Source organism: Solea solea, chromosome 5 (genome assembly GCF_958295425.1).
Source record: "Solea solea chromosome 5, fSolSol10.1, whole genome shotgun sequence".
NCBI classification, from domain to species: Eukaryota; Metazoa; Chordata; class Actinopteri; order Pleuronectiformes; family Soleidae; genus Solea; species Solea solea.
Window position 1 is genome coordinate 30,110,728 of NC_081138.1, and position 26,932 is coordinate 30,137,659.

The 26,932-nt window shown below is 41.2% G+C and overlaps 2 protein-coding genes and 1 non-coding gene across 5 annotated transcripts in view; 2 read left to right on the forward strand and 1 right to left on the reverse strand.

Annotated features, from left to right (window-relative positions):
- The window catches only part of adamts17 (ADAM metallopeptidase with thrombospondin type 1 motif, 17), a 91,430-nt gene extending 73,304 nt beyond the window's left edge, over positions 1-18,126 (forward strand). For all 3 annotated transcript variants that reach the window (XM_058629244.1, XM_058629245.1, XM_058629246.1), the window contains 7 exons: positions 475-632; positions 4,654-4,813; positions 10,947-11,082; positions 12,085-12,289; positions 12,384-12,536; positions 13,781-13,958; positions 15,602-18,126. In XM_058629244.1, the coding sequence (XP_058485227.1) occupies positions 475-632; positions 4,654-4,813; positions 10,947-11,082; positions 12,085-12,289; positions 12,384-12,536; positions 13,781-13,958; positions 15,602-15,753 (1,142 nt within the window). In that variant the 3' untranslated portion in view covers positions 15,754-18,126. The remainder of the gene's footprint in view (positions 1-474; positions 633-4,653; positions 4,814-10,946; positions 11,083-12,084; positions 12,290-12,383; positions 12,537-13,780; positions 13,959-15,601) is intronic.
- Positions 8,017-8,088, reverse strand: trnaa-cgc (transfer RNA alanine (anticodon CGC)). The gene has a single exon. It is a non-coding gene; the product is annotated as a tRNA-Ala (tRNA).
- Positions 18,127-26,069: 7,943 nt separating the features above from the next.
- Positions 26,070-26,932, forward strand: part of minar1 (membrane integral NOTCH2 associated receptor 1) — a 30,343-nt gene continuing 29,480 nt past the window's right edge. Inside the window, exon 1 of the mRNA XM_058630025.1 lies at positions 26,070-26,343. The gene's annotated coding sequence lies outside the window, so the exon portion shown is untranslated. The remainder of the gene's footprint in view (positions 26,344-26,932) is intronic.

Sequence of the window (26,932 nt, forward strand, 5' to 3'; positions counted from 1 at the left end):
TTTAAGCTGCGGAAATTAATGGGATTTGATTGGCTAGCTCCTTTTTGGTATAATTGCAAACTGCTTTGATTGGCCGGTGCTCAAGTTTCAGCAAATCATTAAAACACCCACCCAGTGTGTGACGACACACAAGATCATCGGTCAAACGGTGGTAAACATACCACCATTGTCTTACAATGCTGCTTCACGTTTTGGGCCCACTAAGAGATTCCTGAAAATAATTCACGGTTCTAATCCACAAATCAGCAGTTCAGTGTTCACACAATAACCTGAGGGCATTATTTTGAATTGGACTTGGTTGTGTTGCTCTATGATGCCGTTAATTCAGTGACAAATGTGTTTGAATCACACAGGATCCAGTATTTTCAGATTGGAATGACTGAATTTCGAAGGTTTTTTGGCATTGCCGTGGAGATAATATTTATAGCTGTCACTGTGAATGAACGTATTATTTCTGACTTCTCGTCCACGCAGCGCTGAAAGACTCCAGCAAGAGATCCATCAACAGCGACTGGAAGATTGAGCTTCCAGGAGAGTTCGAGTTGGCCGGGACCACGGTGCGCTACGTTAGAAGAGGACTGTGGGAGAAGATGTCTGCCAAGGGACCGACGAAGACCCCATTACACCTCATGGTAAACGCATCAGTCATCTTTACTCTTTGATGTTTCATCACTATAAACTCTTCATTGCACTGTGTAGTAATTTGTTTGTGTGCCAGCAACAAACGGCACAGTCAGTGCACCGTGTTCACCCTGTCAGATCAGTCACAGTGGCACGGATTCCAGTGCCAGTCCGACCAATCGTCGTTCACAACACGGCGAGAGTTCATAGGTCAAGGAATTGTCAATCACGGCGACTAAAGTGTTGTAGGTGATGCTCACGGTTTTGTGCTCAGAAGACTTTAGACCCATTTCCTGGGTGTCACAAAGAGGACAGTATGTACTGGTCTGTAAGCGGCCCAGTCAGCATTAGTCTATGAACGACATTACGTCTTGTCAGACTGACTTACAACAACACGACTTATCTGCACACATTGACAAGTAGGGCAGGGCGATTCATTGAATCATTTAACAAGTTATTTTGAGTTAATCTTGTTTTTAAGGGAAATTTATTACAGAATCAGATTACTTATCATAATAATAATAACTAGGGCTGCAAGCAGCACTTAATGGGCCGTCCCGTGTGGAGTAACATGACTGAACAGCTGATTACATTATTGGGCATAACTGTAAACCACTGGTCTGAAGTGTAATGAAAGCTAATGAATCTCATGTCAGGGATTTACATTTGTGCCATGTGCAGCTTTAAAAATAAAGCTCTTATAGTCACAAGTGTTTTTTTTTATGTGTCCCTGTTCCATAGCTGCTCATTTAAAGGTACAGTACACAGGATTTATCGTTTGATTATTCCAAAAATAACCTTTTCAGTCACTTTGATTCAATACAATTCTTTGTTTGATGTAGACTTGGGCACATCTGTGATTTATACCGTGATTTATTTTCATTACATGTGATTTATGTAGTTTGTATTGTTTTAGATTGCTTTCCATATATTTTTGTCAAAGATTTACACAATATGAATCAGTATTTGGTGTTCCCTTAAATAGTTTAGAAGAATAATTCGATTGAATATAGATAGATATTATAATTCTTTTTTAAGCAATGTGCGCATTAATTGCTTTAAAATAATGCTCTAACCAGTACAGTAATTATTTATTTTTTAGGGTAGAAATGCTCCTACGTGGATAATGTGTGGTTAAAATGAGGGTGTGTTCAGATTTGAATGCCTTATAAGTCACAACAAGTTTTGTTTATTATTCAGAATGCATCTATTTTATTGGATTAAGAAAGTTGAACACAGAAGTGGTTGAGTTCACAGTTGAAGTTCTGCCTTATCGTCCGTGGACAGTGTTGAGCAGTGTGAGGCGGGTTCTTTTAAAGTCCCGGCGTCTGTGCCTCATAAATTCTGTCCCACATCTGTGCAACCATTTGCACAAATGTAACGTAGACTCTCGCTGACCTTCACAGTTATGCAAAGGCAGGTTGTATAAACGACCTACAGTTTAACATGTTTGAAAGCTCGAGCCCACAGACTCTGCTCTGATTTATGGAGTCTCCTCCTCAAAGAGGGAGGGGGAAGTCGTGTGGAGCCGCGGCCGTGGACAAGCAGTGCGAACGCTTTTCTGTGACACTGCGCTGACGGCAGTTGATTTGTTCGCCTTTAATGAGAATTTGTAAGTGATTTATTCACAAATGACACAGAGCGTTTGCCCCCTGAAGACTTTTTTCGGCTGACTAACGGTGTTTCCAGCCAATATATTCCTCATTTGAATACAAAATGATCATTTCTATCCATTTGCGTATGGATGCATATAAGACGAAAACTGACCTTATCCCACATAATTGTACAGTATGTGGCATTTTATTTTGATGTCATAATGACAGCACATGGGACACGTTTTTGACAGTCGAAGTCAAATGATTGTCAACGACAAACTAAACTAAATTGAATCACTACTACCAAAAAATGTACTCGGGTTAAGTCAGGTCAACATTTCTATAGCATGTTTTACAACAACCAGGGTTGACTAAGTGCTTCATAAGGTAAAAAAGAATCAAAAAACACAGTAAATCATGATCAAAAATGTATTTAAAATGCCAAATAATGGAGGCAGTTCCATCATTTTTGGTACAGCTATAGAGAAGTCGTGAACCCGACGTCCAAGAGCAGCCGATTATTTGACCTCAGTGCTTTAGATGATCACACAGGTAAGGTAAGATGGTGCCTGTTCTTTTTTAAAAGCTTCAAAACCCAACAATACATATTTAAAATCAATCCTAAAACCATCAGGGAGCCAGTGGAGGGAGAACAACGCTCCTCTTTACACCAATCTGAAATCGAGCAGTGGTTTTCTGGATTAGCTGCAGGCAGTAAATAGAAAACTGGTCCAAGCTCACATCTATTCGTCTAAACGTCTGTCTGTCTGTTAATTGCCAGGCTTCAAACTTGGCAGGTGACTTATTAAGGACACGAGTGTGTGCCGCACCAACCTTGGTGTTGTTTGGATGAGAATTGTAAGATATAGCAGAAGGAATGTGACATCCTTTGTCTGCTTCCCTTAGCCTCTCTCACACGGTTACTTGAATCTGTCCTTATTTGTCATTCTTATTATTATAAGTCATTATTTCAACATCTACATCCATGTTTGATGCAAAAATAATTGAAAAAGCTAAACACAACTTTTTTAGCGACCATTCTGACACCAAGCGCACGATTCTGTCACGATTATCCTAACCAAAATAATTGCAATTCACGATATTATCGTCTTAAACTTAACTTAAACGGGGTAGCCTTCCGTCTGCACTTACACATTTTTTTTTTGGTGAAAAATGGTTTTATAATCTATTTTTATAACATTGTAATAAGTCAGGAAAGACCCATCTCCAGTTGTTGCACATTATAAAATAAATCACAAGGACTGTATGTTTTTCTCCATTCACGATTATCACAGTAATAGAAATTCACTTATTGAAAGTGCTTTTTCATCATAGTGAGTGATAATATTCTATAATCCAGCAGAGAAATTACATTAGGCCGGAGATTGGCCTTAATTTCCACGTATCAACTTGAATAAGCTGGACTTTGACGACTTTGACGAGATCTGCTTATTAAATATCAAAATACTCTCAAATGGACGAAGGCTCTGGATGATTTGCTCTGCCGGGCTTTGTTTTACTTTGTCTCAGCCCCTTTTTTTTTATGGTGACCCAATTTTAAAAGATGACGAACCATCGTCGTGACCCAGTTCACAATATACTGTCATCGTGACAAGAGCAAATCTGGAGATAATACAACATTTCTACGGCCAATTCTGTGAAGTAGGACAGTGGGAGATGCCACTCTCCAGCCCCTCTCACACAGTTACTTGTGAGTTCAGTAGCCAAAGGCTCATCTTCGCTGCCACCAAACACAACCACAACAGCGTGGCTCGGCACAACTGCCCCCCTGCTGTGAGGCTGTGGAGCAAACACGTCATCGCAGCTGGACCAACCTGGAGTCCTTGGAGGAAAACAAAACCTTCTAGGGTTGATTTATTGTTGAAATGGAAGTAATCACTGTAATTGACTTCATTTGCTTTCTATTATCTGCTGCTGAGCGTTGAGCATCAGGGAAAAAAATGCAGATAAAGATTTGTAAGAAGATGTTTCTCCCTGTTAGAAAGTCTTTTCTTCTCCCCCCATACAAAAGTCCATCGAGCAAATCAGCGTTTTTAGCTCAGAGGGACACACAAGCTGCTTATCTGCTGCCTCGTGTGGTCACTTTGAATCAGTGAATGCATTTAATATACATTAAAAACAATTTAGTATAGGGGGCTTTTGTTGAGTGGCTAAAGTCATTTTCTTTCCTTCTTGACAGGCAGATGAACTGTCAATGCCTCATGCAACCATACCTTTAAAAGAAATACACATTTTCAATGAAAATGAGTGGGTATGCATGCAGGTGAATCCACATATGAGTGTGTTATGCCAAGTCCTGCCTGCTGTGAACCACATGCCTAAGGCGGAACCACGCACAGGACTTAACCATGCAGGCCGATTCCTGAATTTCAGAACTACGACGCTTGTTTACACTTCTCTCTGTCATTGTTCCCAGGTGCTGCTGTTTCACGACCAGAGCTACGGGATCCACTACGAGTACACGGTGTCACTGAACACATCTCAGGACAGGGGCAGTGAGGAGCACAGAGAGCAGGAGTATCTCTACATCTGGACACACAGCAGCTGGCAGGACTGCACTGTTCAATGTGGAGGAGGTAAAACACACACACACACACACACACACACGATCATGCAACTATCAAGGGCCTAAATAAAGCTGTATCCCTAATGTTAACCCAAACACAATTCAAATCTTAGCCCCATATTTAAAAAAATGCTCCTCAGAAATGAGGTTCTGCCTCATTAGGACCAGGTCCTGGTCTCCATGGGGACTACTGGTCCTGACGAGGTCAGTTTTTATGTCAGAAAAGGTCCTAAAGTGGTAAAAAATAACACACACACACACACATAGCACATGATGTCATATAAAATACAGTGTTTGTGGGGGAAACCTTGTTATATCAACAGTAAAAGCATGTTAGGTTGCAGCAATGAAAATGTGTTTATAAATGTCATCTGGTTTATTTTTCTTTTGAATGGTCTTTGCAAAGATTCCAACCATATGTGTTTATGTTTTCGGGGACGTTAAGCCTGGTTTTCTTGGAAGTAGCAGATGGATTCAGAAACCATTAGACGCCGCGTGCAAATTTGGAATTGATCCGTCTCATCGTGTTCTTAGATTTTGAATTATTGTCCCCGGGGGTAAAGCTTCGAAGGCTGACTATCTAAAGCAGGGGTTCTCAAATGGGGGTTCGAGGACTCCTGAGGTTCTGTGGCGCACTGCCAGGTGGTCCATGATATAATGTAGGCCTACATTTTTTCTTGTTTTTATTTTACCAAAGGTTTCAGATACAGGGATTAGTAATAGTAATACTTCGCAGGTCATTTAAAAACGCATCAATTCTATTAGGAGTATTAGCACAGATTAAAGGCATGCATGTTTAATTGCAGTGTGAGAAATAGTGCACAGGCAGACAGATGTGTGCGCGGGAGTTTGTCTCCGCTGAGAAGAAACAGAACGTTGAATAAGCAGCAGCAGCAGCACCAACGTGCCTCTGGGCCTGAGATTGCATTCTACCAGCTGTTCGCAAACATCGCAGCAGCCATTTAATCTCAAAACAGTAGGAGGTGCTGCACACACAGCGGCCGCAGCAGATGTGCAACTTTCACAACCTTTTAAGAAAACCTGAAAGTCACACTGATATTTGAGATCACCTTTTATACAGACTACGAACTACAATCAGAATCTCTGGTTGAAGGAAACAAAAGTCAAGAGATTTTGAGCTTGCCGTGTCTGTGTCTTGTTATTGTGTGATAAAGATCCAAATACAAAATGTGACCAGACTAGCGCGACTTGCGTAATACATGTTGCGTCAATTGCGTGTTTACAGAAGCTGATCTGTTCGCTGAAGTGTGCTCCGCTTGTCAAATCACACAACCGCACGGGTTCTCAACTCTAATCCAGCACTAAGAAGTGATGCTCTGAGCTGTGGTGGTGGGTTTTACCCCCAGCTGCTTCTCTGACTGCTAATCCACAAGCACCTGACCTCACATCACCTCACGTCACTGCCTGGATACAGTCATTTCTGCTAGTAATTATTTGGAGAACGTCAGGTGTCCGTGATGCAGGGAAAACAAAAAACCCACTTGTGACTGAAAACTTGCATAAAGTGGTGACAGTGAAATAGTTTGACTAGTTTGAGGAGCTCCAACAGAGTTAGAACGAGTGTAACAGAGTTTATATGGTATATTATTCCACGATCTGTGGGAAGGGTGGCTCTAGGGCGCCCTCTATGTAGCTGGTCAAAGAGGTGAGTCGCAGAGCTGCAATGTATTTATGTTTGTACGTCTAAAAATTTGGGGGACAATGAACAGTACAATTTCAGAGAGTAATTCCCGGGATACGTCCGCCCTGTCCCCCCGGGACTTAACACCCTTGGTTATGAGTGAGTTGTGGCGCGCTTAATTGCTAAACATGTCCATAAATCGTCAGTGAGAATGCTAACTAGCCATCGTGTGAATACACCTTGCTGTGTGGTGACTGCCATGTGTGACCAGTTCCGCCTAGAAACTCGTCTCCTGCTCTTGAATCTTTAATAATAATAATAAAAAAGAAACAACTCAAGAGTCAGGAAACGTTGAACCAGCAACCAAGTGTTGCTGTGACACAAGCAGTCGCTCTTGGAAGACAAGCAAGTCAGTAAAAGGTCTCAAGTTACTCGCTGAAGTGAATGGACCTAAGATTTATTGTCCGTGAGACGTTCGCTGCCCCTTTGTACAGGTCACATGACGCCTGCGGCAGCGTTTCATCAGAGCAGTGTCCTCAGGATCTGCAGCTGCACGGAGCAGGAGGGTTAAAAGTTCAGCAGTTTGACGTTATAGATCGGTGACTTGCATTATAACCTGTGTCGTGTAAATCAAGTGATGAGAGAGAGAGAAATGACACTTCAACACCTCCTTGTGGCTCAGATCACTAAATCTGTATCATCTCAGGAGGCTTTGACCCATCACTGGACAGTTCAATGAGAGAGAGGGGGGCACCTCCTGTTGGCTGTTCTGCTGCTACTACTACTACAGGTCCCTTCAGTGGATAAATTACTAGCAACAACTGACTACGCTGCAAAGAAACTGGGAAATTAGTCTAAGTTAAACACAATTAAAGGAGCAGTATGCAACACCTGTTCACAGTCCCATCTCTCATTTCCACGCACGTAATTGTCTGCAAATTCGTGGTGTAGTCGGTGATTAAATAAAAAGTAACTTTCCTATGCTAAAGTTAGGTCTATGTTTAGTACATATGGAGTCTTAAAAGTGAATTCTTAGCATTAGTAAGTTGTGCATGCCGCGTGTGCAAGCTTGTCTGTCTGAATAATAAAAATGATAACATAGCCTTTCAGCACTTCAAAGACACTAAAAGTCATATTAGTTATATTATATGGTACAGTATAGTCCTATTATACAGTATCACTACTCACTCTATTATCACTGTAAGTATTTCAGGGGTAGCACAATCTGATAACAGACCAATAACACCCCCGTCAAATAATGCTCCCACTAATAAACATAGACATATTACACCACTGCTCACTGAAAACCATAAGGTAGCATTTTTATTTCTTTTTTTTTATAGGATGGTGAAATACGATATTGATTTTCGCTGCGGTAGCATTTTTTGACGGAGCAGCTAAAGCGCCGGCAGTAGTATTTGCACGTCAGATTAAACCAGTTTGAAGATTTGAACTACTGTCAGCCTCCAGTTACAAATCCCATTCCTTTTCTCTAAGCGACGGATTGCCTGAAAGCACATTATCATCCACAATAATCCTATTCCTCCTTTGTATGTATTGTAAATTATAAGTGGAGATGCTGGGGATTGAACCCAGGACCTCATACATGCGAAGCATACGCTCTACCACTGAGCTACATCCCCTCTGCTCAGCTAAATCCCCTCTATTAACACCAGTTAAAACATGACGTGCCTCAACTCCAAACCAAAATATGACCTCAGAATGGGTTGCAAGATTTAGAATTTAATAAATTTAGAGTGTTTCAGTGCCATCGCTACAGCCAGTATTTAAAATGTATCGTGTTTCCTTAATCCTTGATGACAAATCAAGGTCATTTTATGACTTAATACAATCAATTGACATAATGTACCTTTAACAAGGTGCTGATGGGACGCGACAGTCGATTATTTTTCCCGCTGCAGCTTTAATGTGATTATTTTTGTTTGGAGGAGTTTTGATGTCCGCGCGTCGTCGTCATCATGGAAACAAGTTAATTGTTTACACGCACGCGGTCTGATCGGAAAATGACGTCGCATGAACTCGGTCGAGAGGCTGCGTTTTGTTTTTCACACCGGCCATGAAAACGGAACATAAAACGATTCCAAGTGCCCTGGAGCCGATGATGATGATTGGTGATGTCAGGCCAGTGAGGTAAGACTCCGAAAACACGGATCTGCAGGGATTTTCACACTTAATTAAATTAAAGGTCAAAGGAAAGTGGCCGGAGTGGTTCAGGCTGACAGGAGGCCGATGCTAACACAGCGGTATCCTCCACCAGCTCAAGTCAAAGGCGAGTTATTACAATATTATTCTTGTTTTTATTACCTTCTGTCCACCAGACACTAACAGATTCTAAAAGCGTTGCATGGACTTTATCTATTTCTGTTGCAAACTGCAGCCAACACGGTCAGAATGTCATAAACTAAGTCAAATATTCAGTGTATTTGAATTTAAAAATGTGGTGGTCATCAAATGGAGAGGTTCAGGTTTTTGAAGCGTTGAGGTCGAGATGTAATATCAAACATCATCTTCAGCCTACACTATCTGAAGAATGTGTTTTTCCTCTCTTCTTCAGTATTAAAAACCCTTTTCTGGTTGGAAAATGGAAGTTAAATCACTTATTGTCCTGCACCAAAGTCCATAGAGAAAATCTGCGATTTTAGCTCACAGAGACGCAGGAGCTGCTGGTCTACTGCTGCCTCATTGTCTAATACTGTGTCACTAAGGTAAGTCCAAATAACATGATTCACAAAATAACATGTTTGAATTTACTGATGAAGGCAGCAGTGGATCAACAACTCCTGTGTGCTGGGATGTAAAATCATTGATTTTCTCTATGGACTTTGGTGTTTTTACAAATGTTACTGCCCAATCAGGCTGTTTAACAGCGAGGAGCTATTGTAGACTTCAGTGCACGTGATGATGTCAGCCCTGACTTCACAGAAACCCTGAACTGTCACTTTAAAGCTCAAAGCTATTTCTGGTGTTTAAAAGGGCAAACGGATAAAAAGGGCTGATTTTCAAAGTCGAGGGGGGTTTGATTGTCGGGGATTTGGACAAAGAGACAGACCAGTGGAGACTCGGCTGCTAAATCCAATCCTATGATCAGAGGCATTATTTGACATAGCAGGCTTCCTTCTGTGGACACCCCACTGACCACACACACACACACACACACACACACACACACACACACACATGTTTGTGCGGCTATTCTTTTAAGGACACTGCATTGACTAACCTTAACCATAACCACAATTCAGATGTTTGCGCTAAACTTAATCAATTCCTCAGAAATTAGGTTCTGCCTTACTTGGACAAGGATTTATTGTCTCGATTGGGACCACTGGTCCTGACAAGGTCCTTAAGAGGTAACAAATACAAGAACACACATTCTTAAATATAATCTAAAGTCTTAACCCTCAGGAGGACCTTTAAGGTTGTGAGGACCATACACAAAACTGTCCTCACAGAGATGGCCACTGATTTCCTGCAGCTGCTCTTTCATCCTCTCACAGAGTTGTGATATTGGTTTCCAGTGCTCACAACATTTTAATTCACAAGGTCAGGTGCTTGTGGATGAGCGGTGAGCGGAGCAGCGGGAGGTCAGTCCACTCACTGCTGCTCTGCTTATCTCTCTTTAATGGGCCATTAGCATTTTATCCATCACAAGTGTATCAGGTGCAGCAGGAGCAGGGGCTGCAGCCTCTCTGCTTCAAACAACAACAAAGTGACACGGTGGACTGTGGGTTACTGTTCCTTAAAGTGATATTTTATTAACATAATTTGACACACTGGTGAAACACAGCAGCATTTTAACCCTTGGAACTCAGAGCTTTTTTCCATTACTATGTTTAAACGTACAGTATATACAGAGGGTATAAGAATATGTATAGAGAGAGTGTTATATCCTTTTTTTTCAGCACAATCTAAGTAATTTTAAGCAACTATATAAACACACCTGAGCAAAAAGTGCTCAAAATATTCAAAATTGGATTGAATTTGTGAAATTTGGAAATGCGTCACAGTTCAAAGTTCAAAGGCACAATTATTGCTACTTTATATCACGACTAAAAATAACTTTGACTTCACAACACATGAGAAGACGGGAAAAAAACCTATGTGACCTATAAACACACAACCCTAAGATGTCCATATAAGGAGTTTTAGTGTATTATTCCTACGGCAAATGACCATGGGTGCACCTGCGGCACAGGTCCATGCCATGTGAGCACTAAAGGTTTAAACAGAAAACAGCAAATGGAAGATGGAGTCGTTGGTGTTCACCGTCCACACCGGAGGCGCTGAGATATTGGTCTGCTGCCCTCGGAGGATAATTTGTCATCAAACGATAAGAATTGGCTCCAAGATTACTCTGCGGGGCGAAATGGAGACGTTCCCGTTTGGGCATGAAATGTAGCCTGTTTCAGAGTCCATTTATTCTTCTGATTGTGTGTGTGTGTGTGTGTGTGTGTGCGTGTGTGCGTGCGTGTGTCTGCAGGCGAGCGGAGGACAGTGGTTTCCTGCATGAGAATAGCCAATAAAACAATGGAGGTGGTCAACAACAGCTATTGTCACCTGGAGAACAGACCACTGCCTCAAGTACGAGCCTGCAACTCTCACCCCTGCCAGTACAGGTAAGACACACACACACACACACACACACACACATACACTAATCCTAACCCTGACCTCAGTCCTTCACCTTAAAATGTAGTCATTTACATTATGAGGACTTGATTTTTGTCCCCATAAGGAAGACATGTCTCCATAATGTGACTGTGTAAACAGATCTAGGTCCCCACAACATGAGGAATACCAGGTACACACACATAGAGATGAAGATTAGACTCTAAATTATTCCAAGTATCAGGTGCCAAAAACCATTATTTTAATATTTTCATACTAAAAAATGTTTCAGATTTTCTTAACCTCTGTCGTCATCACTGTTACAGTTATTTTTAACAGTGCATCATATTCATAACTGAGTATAAATCAACTGAGAAGTCACAATTGCTGTATTTTCGTCACCTGAAATGAAACCTTTTATATCTAGAGTAGAAGTGCAACATGCATCCTCACCACTAGATGTCACTAGGTCTCACACCCTAACCCTGAAAGAGTAGGCTACATACAGAGTATTTTGTGATTGTGATCAGACGATACCTGGGGAACTTAAATGAAAAGTTAAAACAACAGTTACCTACAGTGAGTGTGGAGTGCCAAACATTAAAATTTTGGAAGTTTTTGTATTTTATGGCCATGGTTACGCTCAACTTTTTTGTTCGTCAACAACTTCCCAACAAGTTTGGGGAAATTCGGTGGAACTCAATTTTGCCTCTCTTTTCACCATATGGGGCGCTATAGAGCCCTTAAGCAACGCACGGTTCCGGGAACTATGTCAATATCGCATCTTTGCCAAGTTTCAAGAGTTTTTATGCACGGTAACCCCTCAAAAATGACCGGAAAGCCACGGATATAATAATAATCTGAAGGATAAGGATAGGCTCCTCGCACAAATTCTTGCCAGGAGCCGCTTCGGCCCCTGCCATTCGTGGCTCGGGCCCTAAGTAGATTAAAAATTAGATGTTGCAGGGTGTACAGGATCTAAATTTGTGTGTGTGTGTGTGTTTTCACAGGTGGGTGGCGGGAGAGTGGGGTTCCTGCTCGGTCACGTGCAGTAAAGGTCTGCAGCAGAGGGCTGTGGTTTGTGTTTATCACCTTCAGAACGGGTCAGTCATCAACACCAGAGACTTGTACTGTCAGGGAGGAAAACCCCCCGTGCTGCAAGGCTGCGAGGGCCGTCTCTGCCTCACCGTGTGGGAGGCTTCAGAGTGGTCCAAGGTGTGTTCACACACACTCACACATCAAAAGTCTATTTCTATTAAACCCTCCTTTCTATTAAACTTGCCTTACTCTTTCCTCACCGTTCCTCCAGTGTTCGGCAGACTGTGGTCAGGGAGTTCGCCGGCGGACGGTCTCGTGTACAAACCCTCAGGGTCTTTGCGATCCCATGTCCCAGCCGACGAAGGAGGAGCCGTGCGAGGATCACTCCAAATGTTACGAATGGAAGACGGGAGACTGGTCCAAGGTATTATTTTCATAATCGATTAATCTGTCGATTATTATCTCGATTAATCGTTTGGTCCCTAAAATGTCAGAAAAATCTTAAAAAATGTTGATTGTGTTTGTCACACCTGGAAATGACGATGTTCTCAAATGTCTTGTTTTGTCCACAAACCAAAATGATTAACTTTTTATGATTTCTTTGTTATCCAGAGCAAAGAAATTAAGAAAATATTCATATTTAAGAAGCTTAAAAGATCAGAAATCTTGTTTTAATCATGAAAAAAGCTTCAAACCGATTAATCGATTATCAAAATCGATTAATTGTTTCAGCTCTAGTTCTTTATGTAACGTAACCCATAACGCCATTTTGTCTCATAGTACATTACTTATGTAACATATACGTTATTTTATGTAACATAACAAAATGTAATTTAGTCTCCAAGTACGTATAGTTGTGTGGAAATGTAAATTTTGTTGGTGAGTAAACAGCTCAACCTGTGTGACAGAATAATGTGTTGCTGTGCTGGAATCACAGCATTATTTACATTTAAAATCTTACATTAGCTGTGGCTGCCACTGTGGATAATTCTAGGCTGGAAATACACAGATTATGAATTATTCATTTCAAAATGTGATTTTTATTTTAACACACACCGTGTCATTAAATCATTGCTGCTGCTGCTGCTGCTGCTGGTTGTGGAGGCCGTGACCTTAAAACCTTAATGCTGAAATCCTTTAATTAACACTCAGAGGGTGAGTCAGGCTGTGGTTGTTAAAATGTATCCTGTTGCTCAGCCGCTGCATACATAGTGGAAATGTCATTAAATGTTTGAGTTGGTGTGTGTGCCAGTCATAATACTGGCACAAATGGTTCCCATTACATAATGTATTAACATTACGGCAGTTTGCATGCCGTCGTTAGGCCCCATGGTCACCAGTTTGAAAAAAAAATATTTTTATATGAATATTATTATAATAAAGAGAGAGGAAAGTCTTTTATCAGGTTCAAGCAAATGTGTTACAGATGGAATTAAGATGAAATTAAGAGAGGGGGAAAAGCTCAAGGGCCCAAAAAGTTAAGAGGATTAATCTGTCAAACACGATCTCATTTTAATCCCTTGTACCCCAAAACTAAGTTCAACTTTACATTTGATATAATTACTTAGTAAACATCCCGGACAAAAGGGAAAAGCTCTTGCTGCAGAAATCTCATCATCACCTTTCCCTGTGTTTCAGGCTGTAATAGACCACTGACCTTTCTTTCAGTGTTCGTCCTCCTGTGGAAAGGGTCTCCAGTCACGGGTGGTCCAGTGTATGCACAAAGTCACCGGTCGCCACGGTAACGACTGTCCAGTCACGCTAAGACCGCCCACCTACCGTCCCTGTCACCAGGGCGCCTGCAACGAGAAAATCAATGTGAACACCATCACCTCCCCCAGGCTAGGTGAGAAACCCATCACGACTCAGTGTCACAGTGTTTAAAGCTGCTGCATGTATGTTTTTCATCACCTCAAAGACCCTGTTCACACCTGGCATCAGTGGTTTGTTCCATTTGTAGTCGGAACTTGGAATTTCCAAGCTCAGATTTCCAAATCAGAAACTAACTCTCACTAAGTAGTGATAGAATTTGGCTGATTCAAATTTAATTATTCCTTAAGTATCTTCCCTTAATCACACTGTGGTCCTTGTAATTAGACATGTATTGAATAGTCGTCTAAGGGAGAGACGAACACGGTCACTACCAAATGTGAGGAAGACGGGGTGACTCAACTCCAATTACTCACAAGAACCTCCATGGTTTAAATGAATGAAATGAAAAATGAAATCAATCAAGTGGTTATTTATGTGGGAAAAAAACTCTGCTCGCAGCAACGCCAGCACTGTGCACTGGTAAAAAGAAAACAAACAAATCAAATAACAGATGGAGTAACTGACAAAAGCAATTAACAGACATGGTTAGAGTTTCGTCAGGTGTGAGCTGTGTCAGTGGAGACAGATGGTGTGTGTGTGTGTGTGTGTTTCCATCCCCTTTGTCACACTGTGGCTGCTCTCACAGCTGATTATAAAGAATGTATTTTGTTGTTTTTGCTCGCTGAAGACGAGGCCGAGTCACACTTTACGCGTCCGGCGTTTGTTAGGATCCACGTGCAGATGAATCAGCGTTACACCTTTAGTCTGAATCTGCGAGGACCGCATGCGCCACGCGCTTCCTGTAGCTCAGCACTTTCCATTTGGTGCTGGAGTCTGCTGGTGCACAGGTGTACGAGCAGCACTCAGGACAATTCAAGGCAGTGATGGTAGCTCAGTGGTAGAGCGAGTCGGCTAGTCTACATGCCAATGTGTCCTTGGGCAAGACACTTAAAGGAATACTTAAGTACTTTAGCTTTGTATGACTAAAATAGGGGTAGTATTTTTGAAAAATTGTGCCTCCCAACCTCAGAGTCTAGAAATATCTTCATTCTTTTTTGATTACGTGCCCACCAGTGACACTAAAGTGCTAATTCCGCACTTTTTAGACTCACTCGTACGGGGACGGGACCACGTTGCAAGATATATATACAAACCATTTAGAAATGAGGGTGTTTTCCTGGTGGGAAAGCTATGAAAACAGATTGTCGTGTACGCACTGTGACTCGGGTCTTTGCGAATGTGGAAACATGGTAAAAAAAACAACAACTCAGCACTCACAGAATGAACGAAACCGCAAACACGGTGTTCTACGTGAATGGAGAAAAACTCGGTGCTTAAAGAACAAACAGAAGCACAGGCATGTACTGTACACACGCGGGAACGTGATGGTGCTCCACGCAGGCGCAGAACAACTCTTAAAGAACGAAACAGAACCACGGGGAATGTACGCACGCGCGTAAACGTTAACGGTGCTCAGCACTCAAAGAATGAACAGCACAATGTGCACTCACACACGAGAACGTACCGGTGCTCTCAGCGGACACGGAACAACACAAAGAACGAACAGAACGACGCACTTGTACACACGTGTCAGTGCGGTAAGTATGAGCCCGGCCCTCACAGATCTGCACATGTCAGCGATAAATGTTGACGCATCGTTTCCCGTTTCCTCCTCAGCTGCTCTGACCTACAAGTGTTTGGGGGACCAGTGGACGGTTTACTGCCGCGTGATCCGGGAGAAGAACCTGTGTCAGGACATGAGGTGGTACCAGCGCTGCTGTGACACCTGTAGGGACTTTTATGCCAAGAAAATACTGCACAAGAGCTAATGACCAAATGACATCTGTTACTTTCACTCTTTACAAACAGCGCTCCATTTTGTAAATGTTTTTTTTTTTTTTCTTTTTTTAATATTGTTAAATAAGAAAAGAAAAAACAGTGTCTATTATTGATGGAACTTTTTGTATTTAAAAAGAAAAACACAAAAGTGTACATTTGAAATGAGCTTCTAGTTTTGATGAAGACTTGAAAATATCCTTATTTTCTATCTTTTCTTTTTTTTTTGCTGTACACCAAAACATTTTTTTTTAAAGAAATGGAGGAGCCTTTGAAAAAAAGCCTACACTGGCTTCTTTGTTGCACAGAATGGTTGGAAATAAGTGCTTGATTTTTGAAGTTGACTTCTAGCAGGTTTATTATCAGATAACACAGGAGTTAACCACAACTTTAAAATCTATTTTTACCCTGTACGGTACTGTATATAGCTAATTATAGCTAATTGTTGCAATTTTGAATAACTAGTCAACAGGTTTTTATATATATAGGTGAACCTATTATACTTAAGTGTTAAGTATACTGTAGTAATAATAATAATAATACTGTAAAATTACAGTGAATGAAACCAGCCAGTGATTGGAGACCCACTGATCCGCCGCGCGGTCTGGCGGCCGTGGATAGCCCATGTAGCAGAACATTCTTACACTTAAGCTCGATAGGTAGAGACGGTACACGCTGGTCTTTTGATTTAGATGCAGACCATTTGCTGGATTCAATACGATTCTTGCCGAAAATATTAATCTGTGGTTTCTTAAAAGCAGCTGTTTGGCAAAAATGGTATAAGTTATATAATGTTGTCCTTTTTATGGAGCCCTGGAGGTGACATAGACGGGAATGTTTTTTAAAGCGCTCACGCTTCATAATTTGCACACGCGAGATAAGAAGTCGCACGCACGCTTTACTAAAGCGAATGCGCGAGATAATAAATAGTGAAGTTTATTAACTTGACTTATTAACTTAACTTGCGCAGGTGAAATTATACATTTCCGTCGATGTCACCTCCAGGGCTCCGTACCTTTTTAAACGCGATGGTTCAGGTTTTTAAAACAGAGCTTGGTGCTGCCTGAGCCGTGTGCGCCCCCTGTTGAACCAGTGTACGACATGGCATGGAATATATTTACTGCTTTTTCTCGTCATTAAAGAGCCGTTTTCCCGGCTGGAAACTGAAGTTTGCGTCACTAAAGTAAACCGTTGGCTCTCCCTGCACCAAAGTCCATTAAGAAAATCAACAATATTAAATCACAGCACACAGGAGTTGTCGATCCACTGCTGCCTTTATCGGTCAATTCAAATGTGTTATTCTGTGACGGTGTAATCCTTAGTTTGGATTTACCTCAGCGACACAAACTGACCACACGAGGCAGCAGTGGACCAGCAGCTCCTCTGTCCCCGTGGGCTAAAAACACTGATTTTCTCTTTAGACTTTGGTGCGGGAGAGTGAGCGGTTTACAAACTTCTTGCAGCGAGATTAAATAGGCAAAATATATTCTTAAGAAATTATACACCTAGGGAGGTGTAGATTATATTACGTGAGCCTTTTGTTTAGAGGCTAAAGTCTGTTTTTTCCTGCCTGTTTTTTTAGTTGTTTTTTGGGGGACACAGCTCAGGCAGCGCCTCCTTACAACCACACTTCTAAAGAACCTGAATTATCTGAATTATAAGGTCTAATTGACCTCTGGTGCTTTTTTTGTTCGTTGGACGTCACACAGACGAGAAGTGGTGCTGATTCTAGATGCAGCAGAGGCCGTGTAGATTAACCTGGTGTTAAAATCCCGCTTCCTTCTGCCACGTCTAGCTTTCCTTTTGCAGTTTCGTGACGTCATAACATTAACTTCACAAGCAAACTGTTTCTGTAGTGATCTTGCTCCTGCGACTTTAACCTTCAGCTTCCCTTGACTCTGACTTATGCATTGTGTTTGTAGACAAATCCACTCCAGAGGTTTCCGCTTTCCTTCACAGAGATAATGAGAACACGTGTGTAAATTGCAGAGGCCCCGTGAGAAGCTGTCGTCACGCAGATGAATTTATTCACATACAGGTCACCTGTTTATTATCAGGTGGAAAATGGGGGCCTTTGGTTCTCCACTGCTTTAAAGGTCCAGTGTGTAAAGAAGATACAAGACTCTTCCCTTTATAAAGGTGGGCGGAGTCAACATACCACAGCTGCATGAAACTGCTGTGACGTTTTATATGCAACACAATCTAATGACTTTAAAGCAAACTCCATAACATTAACTTTACTGGGTTCAAACCTGGGTCTTCTTGCTGCAAAGGTAAAAGTGCTTACCACTGCACCAACCGTGTGGCCGTCATTAGAATCAGTCGATTAGAAAGTTGTTCTGCATGACCAGAGCACAGACTCCCTCTGACACTGAAATACCACTGAACGTGGTCGTGATTCGGCTCACGATTGCCAGCTTTCAGCAATGCTGTCGCTAAATACACCAGACTCCTGTTAAATATTGACATTTTATACATTTCCTTTGCTAAATGTTGCAGATTAACGCATGTTTTCAGGACTTTCTAAGTCTTTTGAACTGATCTACAGTTCGGCATTGTTTGGCTTGGTTCTCGTGTCGGACTTCGTGCTCATGACACTCTCTGACCAGTCAGTGGCCGACAGTCTGTTGACGTCACACTGGTACGGGCTGACTTTGCTTGGAACCTCGCCAGCAGTTCCCTGAACACTTTTGAATCCGCAAAACCTTCCGACAACTTCTCGACTTTGATGCGTCTCGCTCATTCACACACAGGGTGCAAATTGACGAAAATGGACACCAAATTTCCAAAATGGCCGACTTCCTGTTGAGTTAAGGCCATGGTTGCTGTGGACTTTTTTGTTCGTCTTGGTCGATAACATCTTCCCACCAAGTTTTGGGAATATCGGTGGAACTCAACGTATGCCGAAGTCATATGGCACTTCCTGTTTCGTGGTGAATGGTCGAAAATTCGCCCAAAACACCGAGGGTTGCCGTGGCTGCCTTTGATCTGTGTCGTATAAATAGGCGCATTTTTTTAACGTCAGTGTGACAAACGCGCTCGGACGAGTTCACTCATTTACTCATTAGGGGGGCATATCACCAAAAGTGACGCCAAAATTCAGAATGGCCGACTTCCTGTTGAAGTCTCCTGAGTGTTACACACTGGACCTTTGAAATATTGTTTTCAGACGCTTTTCTTTCCTCCTGTGAGTCAAACTACTGACACTAAATGTCAGGAGGAGAACAAGTAATGATTAACCGTCAGTGGTCAAACGTGGAATATCTCATATCACCTGTTTGTGTGTGTGTGTTTGTGTTTGTGTGTGTGTGTGCGTGTGCGTGTGTGTTGTAACATAAATAAAAAGCCCTCAGTCTTTTCCGTTGAATGGTGCTATCTTGTGACCTGTTTCACTTTTGTGGAATTCATCTTATTGTCATTGATCCTCTTTTCATTGTTTAATCCGTTGTAATCTGTTTTATATGTTGTAGGTTTATTTAACAACATTGCCTTTCATTGATGAGTCTTTTTTTTTTGGCAGATATAGTGAAAATATTCGTAAGTATTCCTGTACTGTACTTTCTTCTTTTTGTAATGCTGCAGTGTTTGTTACATTAACTGCCCACTACGTGTAATTGATGGTGCTGATTTGAAAGGTGACTAAATAATCTGTTTATACAGGGAATTTAACCATTATGTTTTTGTTCTGTGCGTGCAGTCACACTATATTTGTACTTTCATCCTCTCCGTGTCATCAGGCCGTTCAGAGCGAGAACCTGGGTGATTTGATCCAACTTTAAAGTCTACTGTAAAGTGATTTTATTTTTACTTTTGTTCAAACAATAAATAATGTGATTTTTACACAGAAAAAAAAAACAATTCCTGTCCTCAGAGTGTACTGCAAAACCCATTCTGTATATAAAATACACATTTGCACACAGAGATAAGGATTTAAATAGTTTATATTGTGGTAATTAACTAGTAAAAAATAAAAAAAGGTGAAGGTAAAGCAACATTATGGATGTTAGCTGTTGTAAAACACCAAAGAAGACCAACAATCACTAAAATATTCGGCCTACGAGCTGGTGTCACCCTTGTTTTTGTGTAGTTGTTTTTTTTTTGTAAAAGTAATTACTGAAGAAACTCAGTGGAATCCTTTCAAACTCGGCACAGATGTTCATTTGGACTGATGTGATTTTGTGTTCCCTTGGTTGTGTGACGTCGACTACTTGAGCTCAGTTGATTCAGTGAGTAGAGATGAAAATGATGAAAGTCAAAGTCGCAGCGTTTCCTACAGTAAACAGAGAGTTGTATTGAGTCTGGATCCAGATGCAGAAGCAGCAGCAGCAGCTGGTCAGTGATGGGAATGCGTCTCAGCATCACACACAGATTAAATCGGTGATGGGGAGCAGGTGGGACGCACAAAGGAAGCTCCAACAAGACAGATGAGAGGATTTACAGTGATAATTAAAGAACGGGATCCAGATTGACTGAGTGAAGGAGCGCAGGCAGAAATGACTGCTCACGCGCGACTGAGTGAAGGGATTTGACTGTGACGGAAAGTAACGAGAGGGAAACGGCTCTTATTCTACTTTCCTGAAAGTTTCTTCATTCATCCATGACTTCAGAGGACACACTTTAACCTTAACCATAATTACTATTGGCCTAATCCTAACCCTGACCTCAGCCTAACGCTAAAACTAGGGATGTCCCGATCCGATATTGATATCGGATATCAGCCCGTTGTGATCATGTGGGATCACATGATCACAACAACAGTGTGTGTGTGCTACTGCTATTTCAGAGGTTAAACATTTTTTCTTTAGAGCTAGCTGTTAGCACCACGCTAGCTCTGCCTGTGGCGAGCTGCTAAAACAACATTATTTCATAAATCGGCGCCACCTGTCGCCACCATCTTTCAACAGCCTCAGTTTGTTAATTATACCCCAAAAAGCAGCCATGCCAAGAGCTTTGTGTGTTTTAAATGAGTCCTGAAGCTCCACACACGGAGCTAAGTACGTCTGCGGGGCCGGTCCCCGGGCCACAGGTTTACCTGCGGGACGAGTCACCAACGAGGGTTGGGCTAATCCAAATTAGTGAAAACAAGGGGGGTATTCTCTGAAGACACGCGGTTACCTGTGAAACACGGGTGCTCTGAAATCACCCCCATGAGCACTTGGTACGTTCCTCCTGATGAAATTAACCATAGACTGTATGAAAAAAAAAAAAAATTCTTATGTTGAAGGTTAAAATTGATGTAACCCATTGGTTAATAATAAATGGGTCAGTTTTTTTCATAACTACTGTTGCTGACTATTGTTCTCTGTTTAAGTAATATCACTTCATCAAGCCTATTCTAACATTCCACACGACAAAATAAGTCATTAAAGTATGTATGATTCGTGCTGATATCGTATCGGATAGATATTGGTATCGTATCGGAAGTGAAAAAGTTGTATCGGGACGTCCCTAGCTAAAACAGCTTCAATTTTAAGATCTTAAGATTTAGGTCCCCGCAACATAAGGAATACCAGCTACGCACACACACACTCGTCTATGAATAAGACGAGAAATGTGTCGTCATCAAATCTGGCTCACACCACACAGCTGCCTCTGTGTAAGCGTCTTATAAAACTTTAATGATGTTTTAGTAAACTGGCACAACATTGGTGTCGTGAACACATGTATCCTCTTCACCTGATGAATGAGTGTAATATTCACTCTCTCATAGCTCTGCCTTTAACTGGTCCACTGTGTTCACACCTGCTGTAAAACTGCCTCGTGCTGATTCAATCATAAGCTCAATAAATGACAGTAAATTTTCACTTTTGATACAAAGTCAGCACTCGCTGTGTCGTTGAGCGCCCCCTGCAGGAAGAACCAGATTAAAGCAGTTTGCACCTTATAACATACTTTACATCTTTTCCGTGCCATTAGTCAACAGTTTGTGGCTTTGAAACTTTCTCCTGCACCAAACTCCATAGAGAAAATCATCGATTTTACATCACAGCACACAGGAGTTGTCGATCCACTGCTGCGTCCATCAGAGAGTTCAAACGTCTTATTTTATCATGTCTGTGTTTGAAATCCTTCATTCAGATTCACCTCAGTCACACAGACTGACCACACGAGGCAGCAGGGGGACCAGCAGCTCCTGTGATCCAGTGCGCCAAAATCGCTGATTTTCTCCATGGAGTTTGGTGTGGTGACAAACAGATCGACATTTTTGTTGACACTGAAGCAGGTGCTGGTTTCAGATGATGCAAAGTTGTCAATCAAATAAAATATCTTTGTCAGGACATTTTGGCTGGTCCAACTTTACCTGGATTTATGAGGCTTAAGACCTGGTTTTAGGGCTAGTTTTAGGCAACTGAAGATAAGTTGGGATGGTTAAGGTAAGGGTACGGGTAAGGGTAAGGTGAATGCATAACAGAAATAAGAATTGCAACAACAGCAATGGAAAACAAGATTTATAATTGTGTTTTTATTCATTTAATATCACACAAGTTAAGAATTGTGCATTTTTTTTCTTCATCTTTTTTTTACGCTAACACGAGTCGTCTTATGTTATGTCTGCCGTGTTAGACGTGTTTGTGCTGTGTCATGATTTAATCTGCGTGCAGATTAAAACGTGCCGGAGCAGAGAAACAGCCGATGAACCACGGTTCATGTTGCTGTCAGTTACATCAGCGACGGTAAATCAACACTTTACAGCGTGTGATTTCACTGTGACCTTCACAGCTGACGATAAAGGAGGAAAGTTTGAGTCAGAAAAGAGACGCAGAGAAACATGGACACTCGGGGGGGGGGAGATTTTCTGAAAAATAACCTTTCATACATTTTCATTCTTCTGCTGAAGGAGAGCAACGTTGTCTCTGGACGTTCCTCTCTGCTACTTTCAAGCTCAATCTCAAAGTCAATTCTGGGTCGTTTCCAAATCCAGGTGAACATAATTGTTCACCTGTGAATTATAAGTGATCTTCTGCTGCTGTTTTCGATTTAATTCATTTAAAACCTGTTGTATATGATCTTGATACCTGCCCCCCCCCCCCCCCACCTGAGTGTAAGGTGTGTGTGAGAATCTCAAAATACCACACATTAGCGTTCTGTAGCTCCTCCCACAAAAACTAACCACTACCTGAAGCGCTTTCGTCCCTGCGGCCGTCGGAACTGTTAGACCAGGACACCAGGTTCTGCGATTTACCTTATATTTGTGTGTTTGTGCATACTTAAGCCACACGAGGGCGCCATCACACCATTTATGAACAAAAGTGTGAACATAATTTACAAAACGTGCATCATGTTCTAATGAAGAAGAGCGGAAACCAGTGATCAACGGCTCAGGAAAATGTTTACTGACGTTATAAATCAAGTGAGAAATAAAGGACGAGCAGTGGAGTCGCCTTCTAGTGGCTATTCAATGTATTGTCACTTCCGTCTTGGCTTCAAAGAGCAAACGAAAGAGAAGTTCCATAATCACTTGTTTCCTGATTATCTTGCGCTGCAGAATGTTGGACATTAGACCTTTCGGGGACATGAATGGTTGACATTTAAGAGGACATTTGTTTTTTTCCTCTCTTTCTTCCTCCTCTCCATCTATATTCAGTGTTTGGTGTGAGGAGAGAACGTTTGTGTGCAGATAAAACATCTGTCAGGCTTCTTTTGTTGTAAGTTATGGCGACTGCCACACCCTCCAATCCATCACTGTCCCCCGTGAGACGGGGACATAATTATAGACTTGCATATATGTGTGTGTGTGTGTGTTGTCACGTCGTCAGTGCAGGCAGATCAGAGAAAAGTGCTGTTCATCAGCATGATTGAATTGGTCAGAAGGTTTGCAGGAACCATCACTGTAGTGATTGTGTCTTCAATCATGTCTGTCTGTCTGTCTGTCCATCCGTCTGTCTGTCTGTGTCCAAACACTTTACACTCAGGGACCTTTTTTTTTTATTGTTATTAAATCAAATTTTCTGATATTTCAGCTTTTTACATGTGAATATGTTCATTTTTCTTCACTGCTAACATAATCAGGAACATCAACTAACACCAGGACAACATGATTTGGATGAATTTAAATTCTTATTTATTAAAAAATCACATGAAGCAATTAAACGACGTGAATAGAAAGTTCTAAATGAATGAAACGAAAAGTCACTTTTATTATTTTGTTCATTCATTAATTCAGCTATTAAGTGTTTTTTTGTAGGTTCACGTAAACTATGTCACATCCAGCAGCTCCTGTGTCGCCGTGAGCTAAAAATGCTGATTTTCTCTATGGACTTTGTTGTGGTGAAAAACCGGGTGAAGAAAGCTTCAGAGACTCGTCCTTTAAGTGGATGCAAACAAAGCAACATGTTCACCGCTGTATGTCACTGTTTTCCTGCCTTTTTCAACTAGAAACTGAAGTTTGTGTCACTTTATAAACCCTTCACTCTCCCACACCAAAGTCCAGAGAGAAAATCAGTGATTTTCACATCACAAGCTCACAGTAGTTGTTGATCCACTGCTGCCTCCATTGGGACGTTCAAATATGTACTTTTGTGACTTTCGGGGTTTGAAATCATATGTTCAAATTTACCTGAGTGACACAAACTGACCACACGAGGCAGCAGTAGGCCAGCAGCTCCTGTGTCCCCGCGAGCTACAAACGTTGATTTTCTCCATGGACTTTGGTGTGGTTTAAAAACGGGGTGATAGAAGCGTCACCTCGTGTCGTGTGTGGTGTTTGGGCCTCGGGCAGCTGTTCCCGCTCCCTCGTCTCTGCACATTCTTCTGCTAATGACTCAGATTGACAGCGGGATGAGGAGGAGTAATTAGTGTCTTAATTAGTCGGAGCAGACACAGACACAATACTCATTAACAAAGCTGACCCGAGGCTCGTTGAGCAGGACAGATCTCACTCCTGAACCTTCTGCCTGCTGGACAGTCTGGAAGCCACTGGGTTCATTAATCAACCTGAGCCTTTTTCAACCTAAACGTGACATAATGAGCTGATTACACGGCGTAATGATGCTTCTAAAGGGCGTTATTTACCTCGCTAATTTCAAAAAAACTATTTATCTTTAATGTTAATGAAAGTCTGTGATTTCTTTTTCCTCATTTGGGGCCAGTGTGGAACAGGTGGCGCCCTCTACTGGCCAGCCAAATCTGAGTTTGCAGGAATAAACAGACATAAAGTACAAGATTTTGTTATTATTTTTTTAAATGTAAAGAAAATAAGCTTAAATAAAATCTAAATATTACAAAAGAGAGAGAAGAAAACTGCAAAAAAATCACACATTTTACAGGGAATGTCAAACTTTAATGATATGAAATGATTCTAAATTCTAAACATGTCAAAGGTGACAAAGTCTTCTATGAAAAAGCTCTTTAATTTTCAAAATGTCCTCAAATGTCTTCACATGACATACGGTCCTCGCAAAGCTACAAAAACAAGAACACGCACAGTGAAGATCTACAGGACAGTCTCATGTCTTATCTGTGTGTGTGTGTGTGTGTGTAGTTACGTCATTCTGAGTAGAAACAAAGCACCGCAGCTATAACACAGCATCAACCAGCCTGTGACCGGAAGTGACACTCACCACCTTCAAAATAAAAGCTGAAACAAAAGTGGATAGCAAAATCACATTTTGTGTTCGAGTAACCCTCTCATTTAACCCTCTCATTTTTAGTTTGAACACAGCCTGTGTGACATGCTCACTATGGCAACAGTGTAATAAATATATATATATGTATATATATATATATATACATATACATATATATATAACATTAGCTTTTAAATGTATATGGTATATGTCTGAATTAAAATAATTAAAAAATGATAATACAAATTAAAAAAAACATCACTGCCATGAAAAGGCATCTATGAACTATAAATTATAATCAGATTTGGTGCAAAAAAAAGACCTGATAAAGACATTTATCTGAGTGTCACAGAAAGGGATTTTTTACAAACTTAAATTCAGACTTTTCAAAATTAAATGTCATTCAGAATTTTTTCAAACGCACAACAGATTTTAAATTAAATTACATTTTAAAGTATTTTTATGTCTGTAAAAAAAACAACTCATTGTTTCTGAATGAAAACGTTTTAAGACACTTTATGCCCAAATATTCAATTGTTTACAAAGCACTCATTTACCTGCTGACCTCTGACCTAAAGAGTTAACGCTACCGTCTTCTTTTTCTGCGTTTTTTTCTTTTTCTTTTTTTACAGCTCTTATTTTGACAGTAGAGCGGAAGTGTTGCTGTGTGATGTCTCCACATTGACACTTGCTGTGAGTGTGTGTGTGTGTGTGTGTGTGTGTGTATGAGTGTGTGAGCAGCTGCTGCTGTCGGACAGCTGTGACTGTGGAAGTCCAGGATTGGACACAAACGCGGGACTGAGACGGAGACAACATGAGACGCATGGACGTGCGCTCACCACCGGCATCCGCGTCCACGTGTGCGCGTGCGTGTGAGGGTGTGAGTGGACGCGTTAAAGTTGCTCCGTGCATGTGCGTGTGTGTGAGTGTGATGCTGCGGATTCCTGAGGATGTTTAATCCGATTCAGAAGATGCTGATGAGACGATTCTGCGCTCAGAGGACAGTCCACTCTCACAGTGAGTGACCAGTGTGTGTGTGTGTGTGTGTGTGTGTAGGAATGCAGGTGGAATAAGAGCAGCAGCTCCACTCATCATCTTTTTGTTTGTAAAAAAATCTGTTATTTTTTAATGTGCATGTGTTTTTTTCCCCGATGATGCTTTTATTCTGAAAGACAATAATCAATAATTGATCAGCAGTGAATGAGTGAAGGAGAGGGTGATTGGTTGTGTGTGCAGCACACAGAGCTTCAGAGATGTTAAAGTACGAATTAAATTTAAGAATGGTCAAATAAAACGATTTTTTTTTTTTTTTTTTTAAACAAACATTTTATGACAGGGAATGTCAAATTAAAAAATATTTTTAAAGTCTTCATCCAAACTAAACCGTTTTCAAACAAAAACATCAGAAGTAATCTGATATCTGTGTCCACACTGAAAAAAAAAAAAAAAAAAACATCACATGACTAATCAGGTTTTCTCTCTGTGTAAACAGAATCAAGAATTGTTGTTTGTTTAGTTCCAGAAATTTCGACAAACAACAAAGGGATTTTTTTGATGAGGGGAAATTGAAAATTAGTGGTAACAGAGTTTTTTTGTTGTGGCCGAA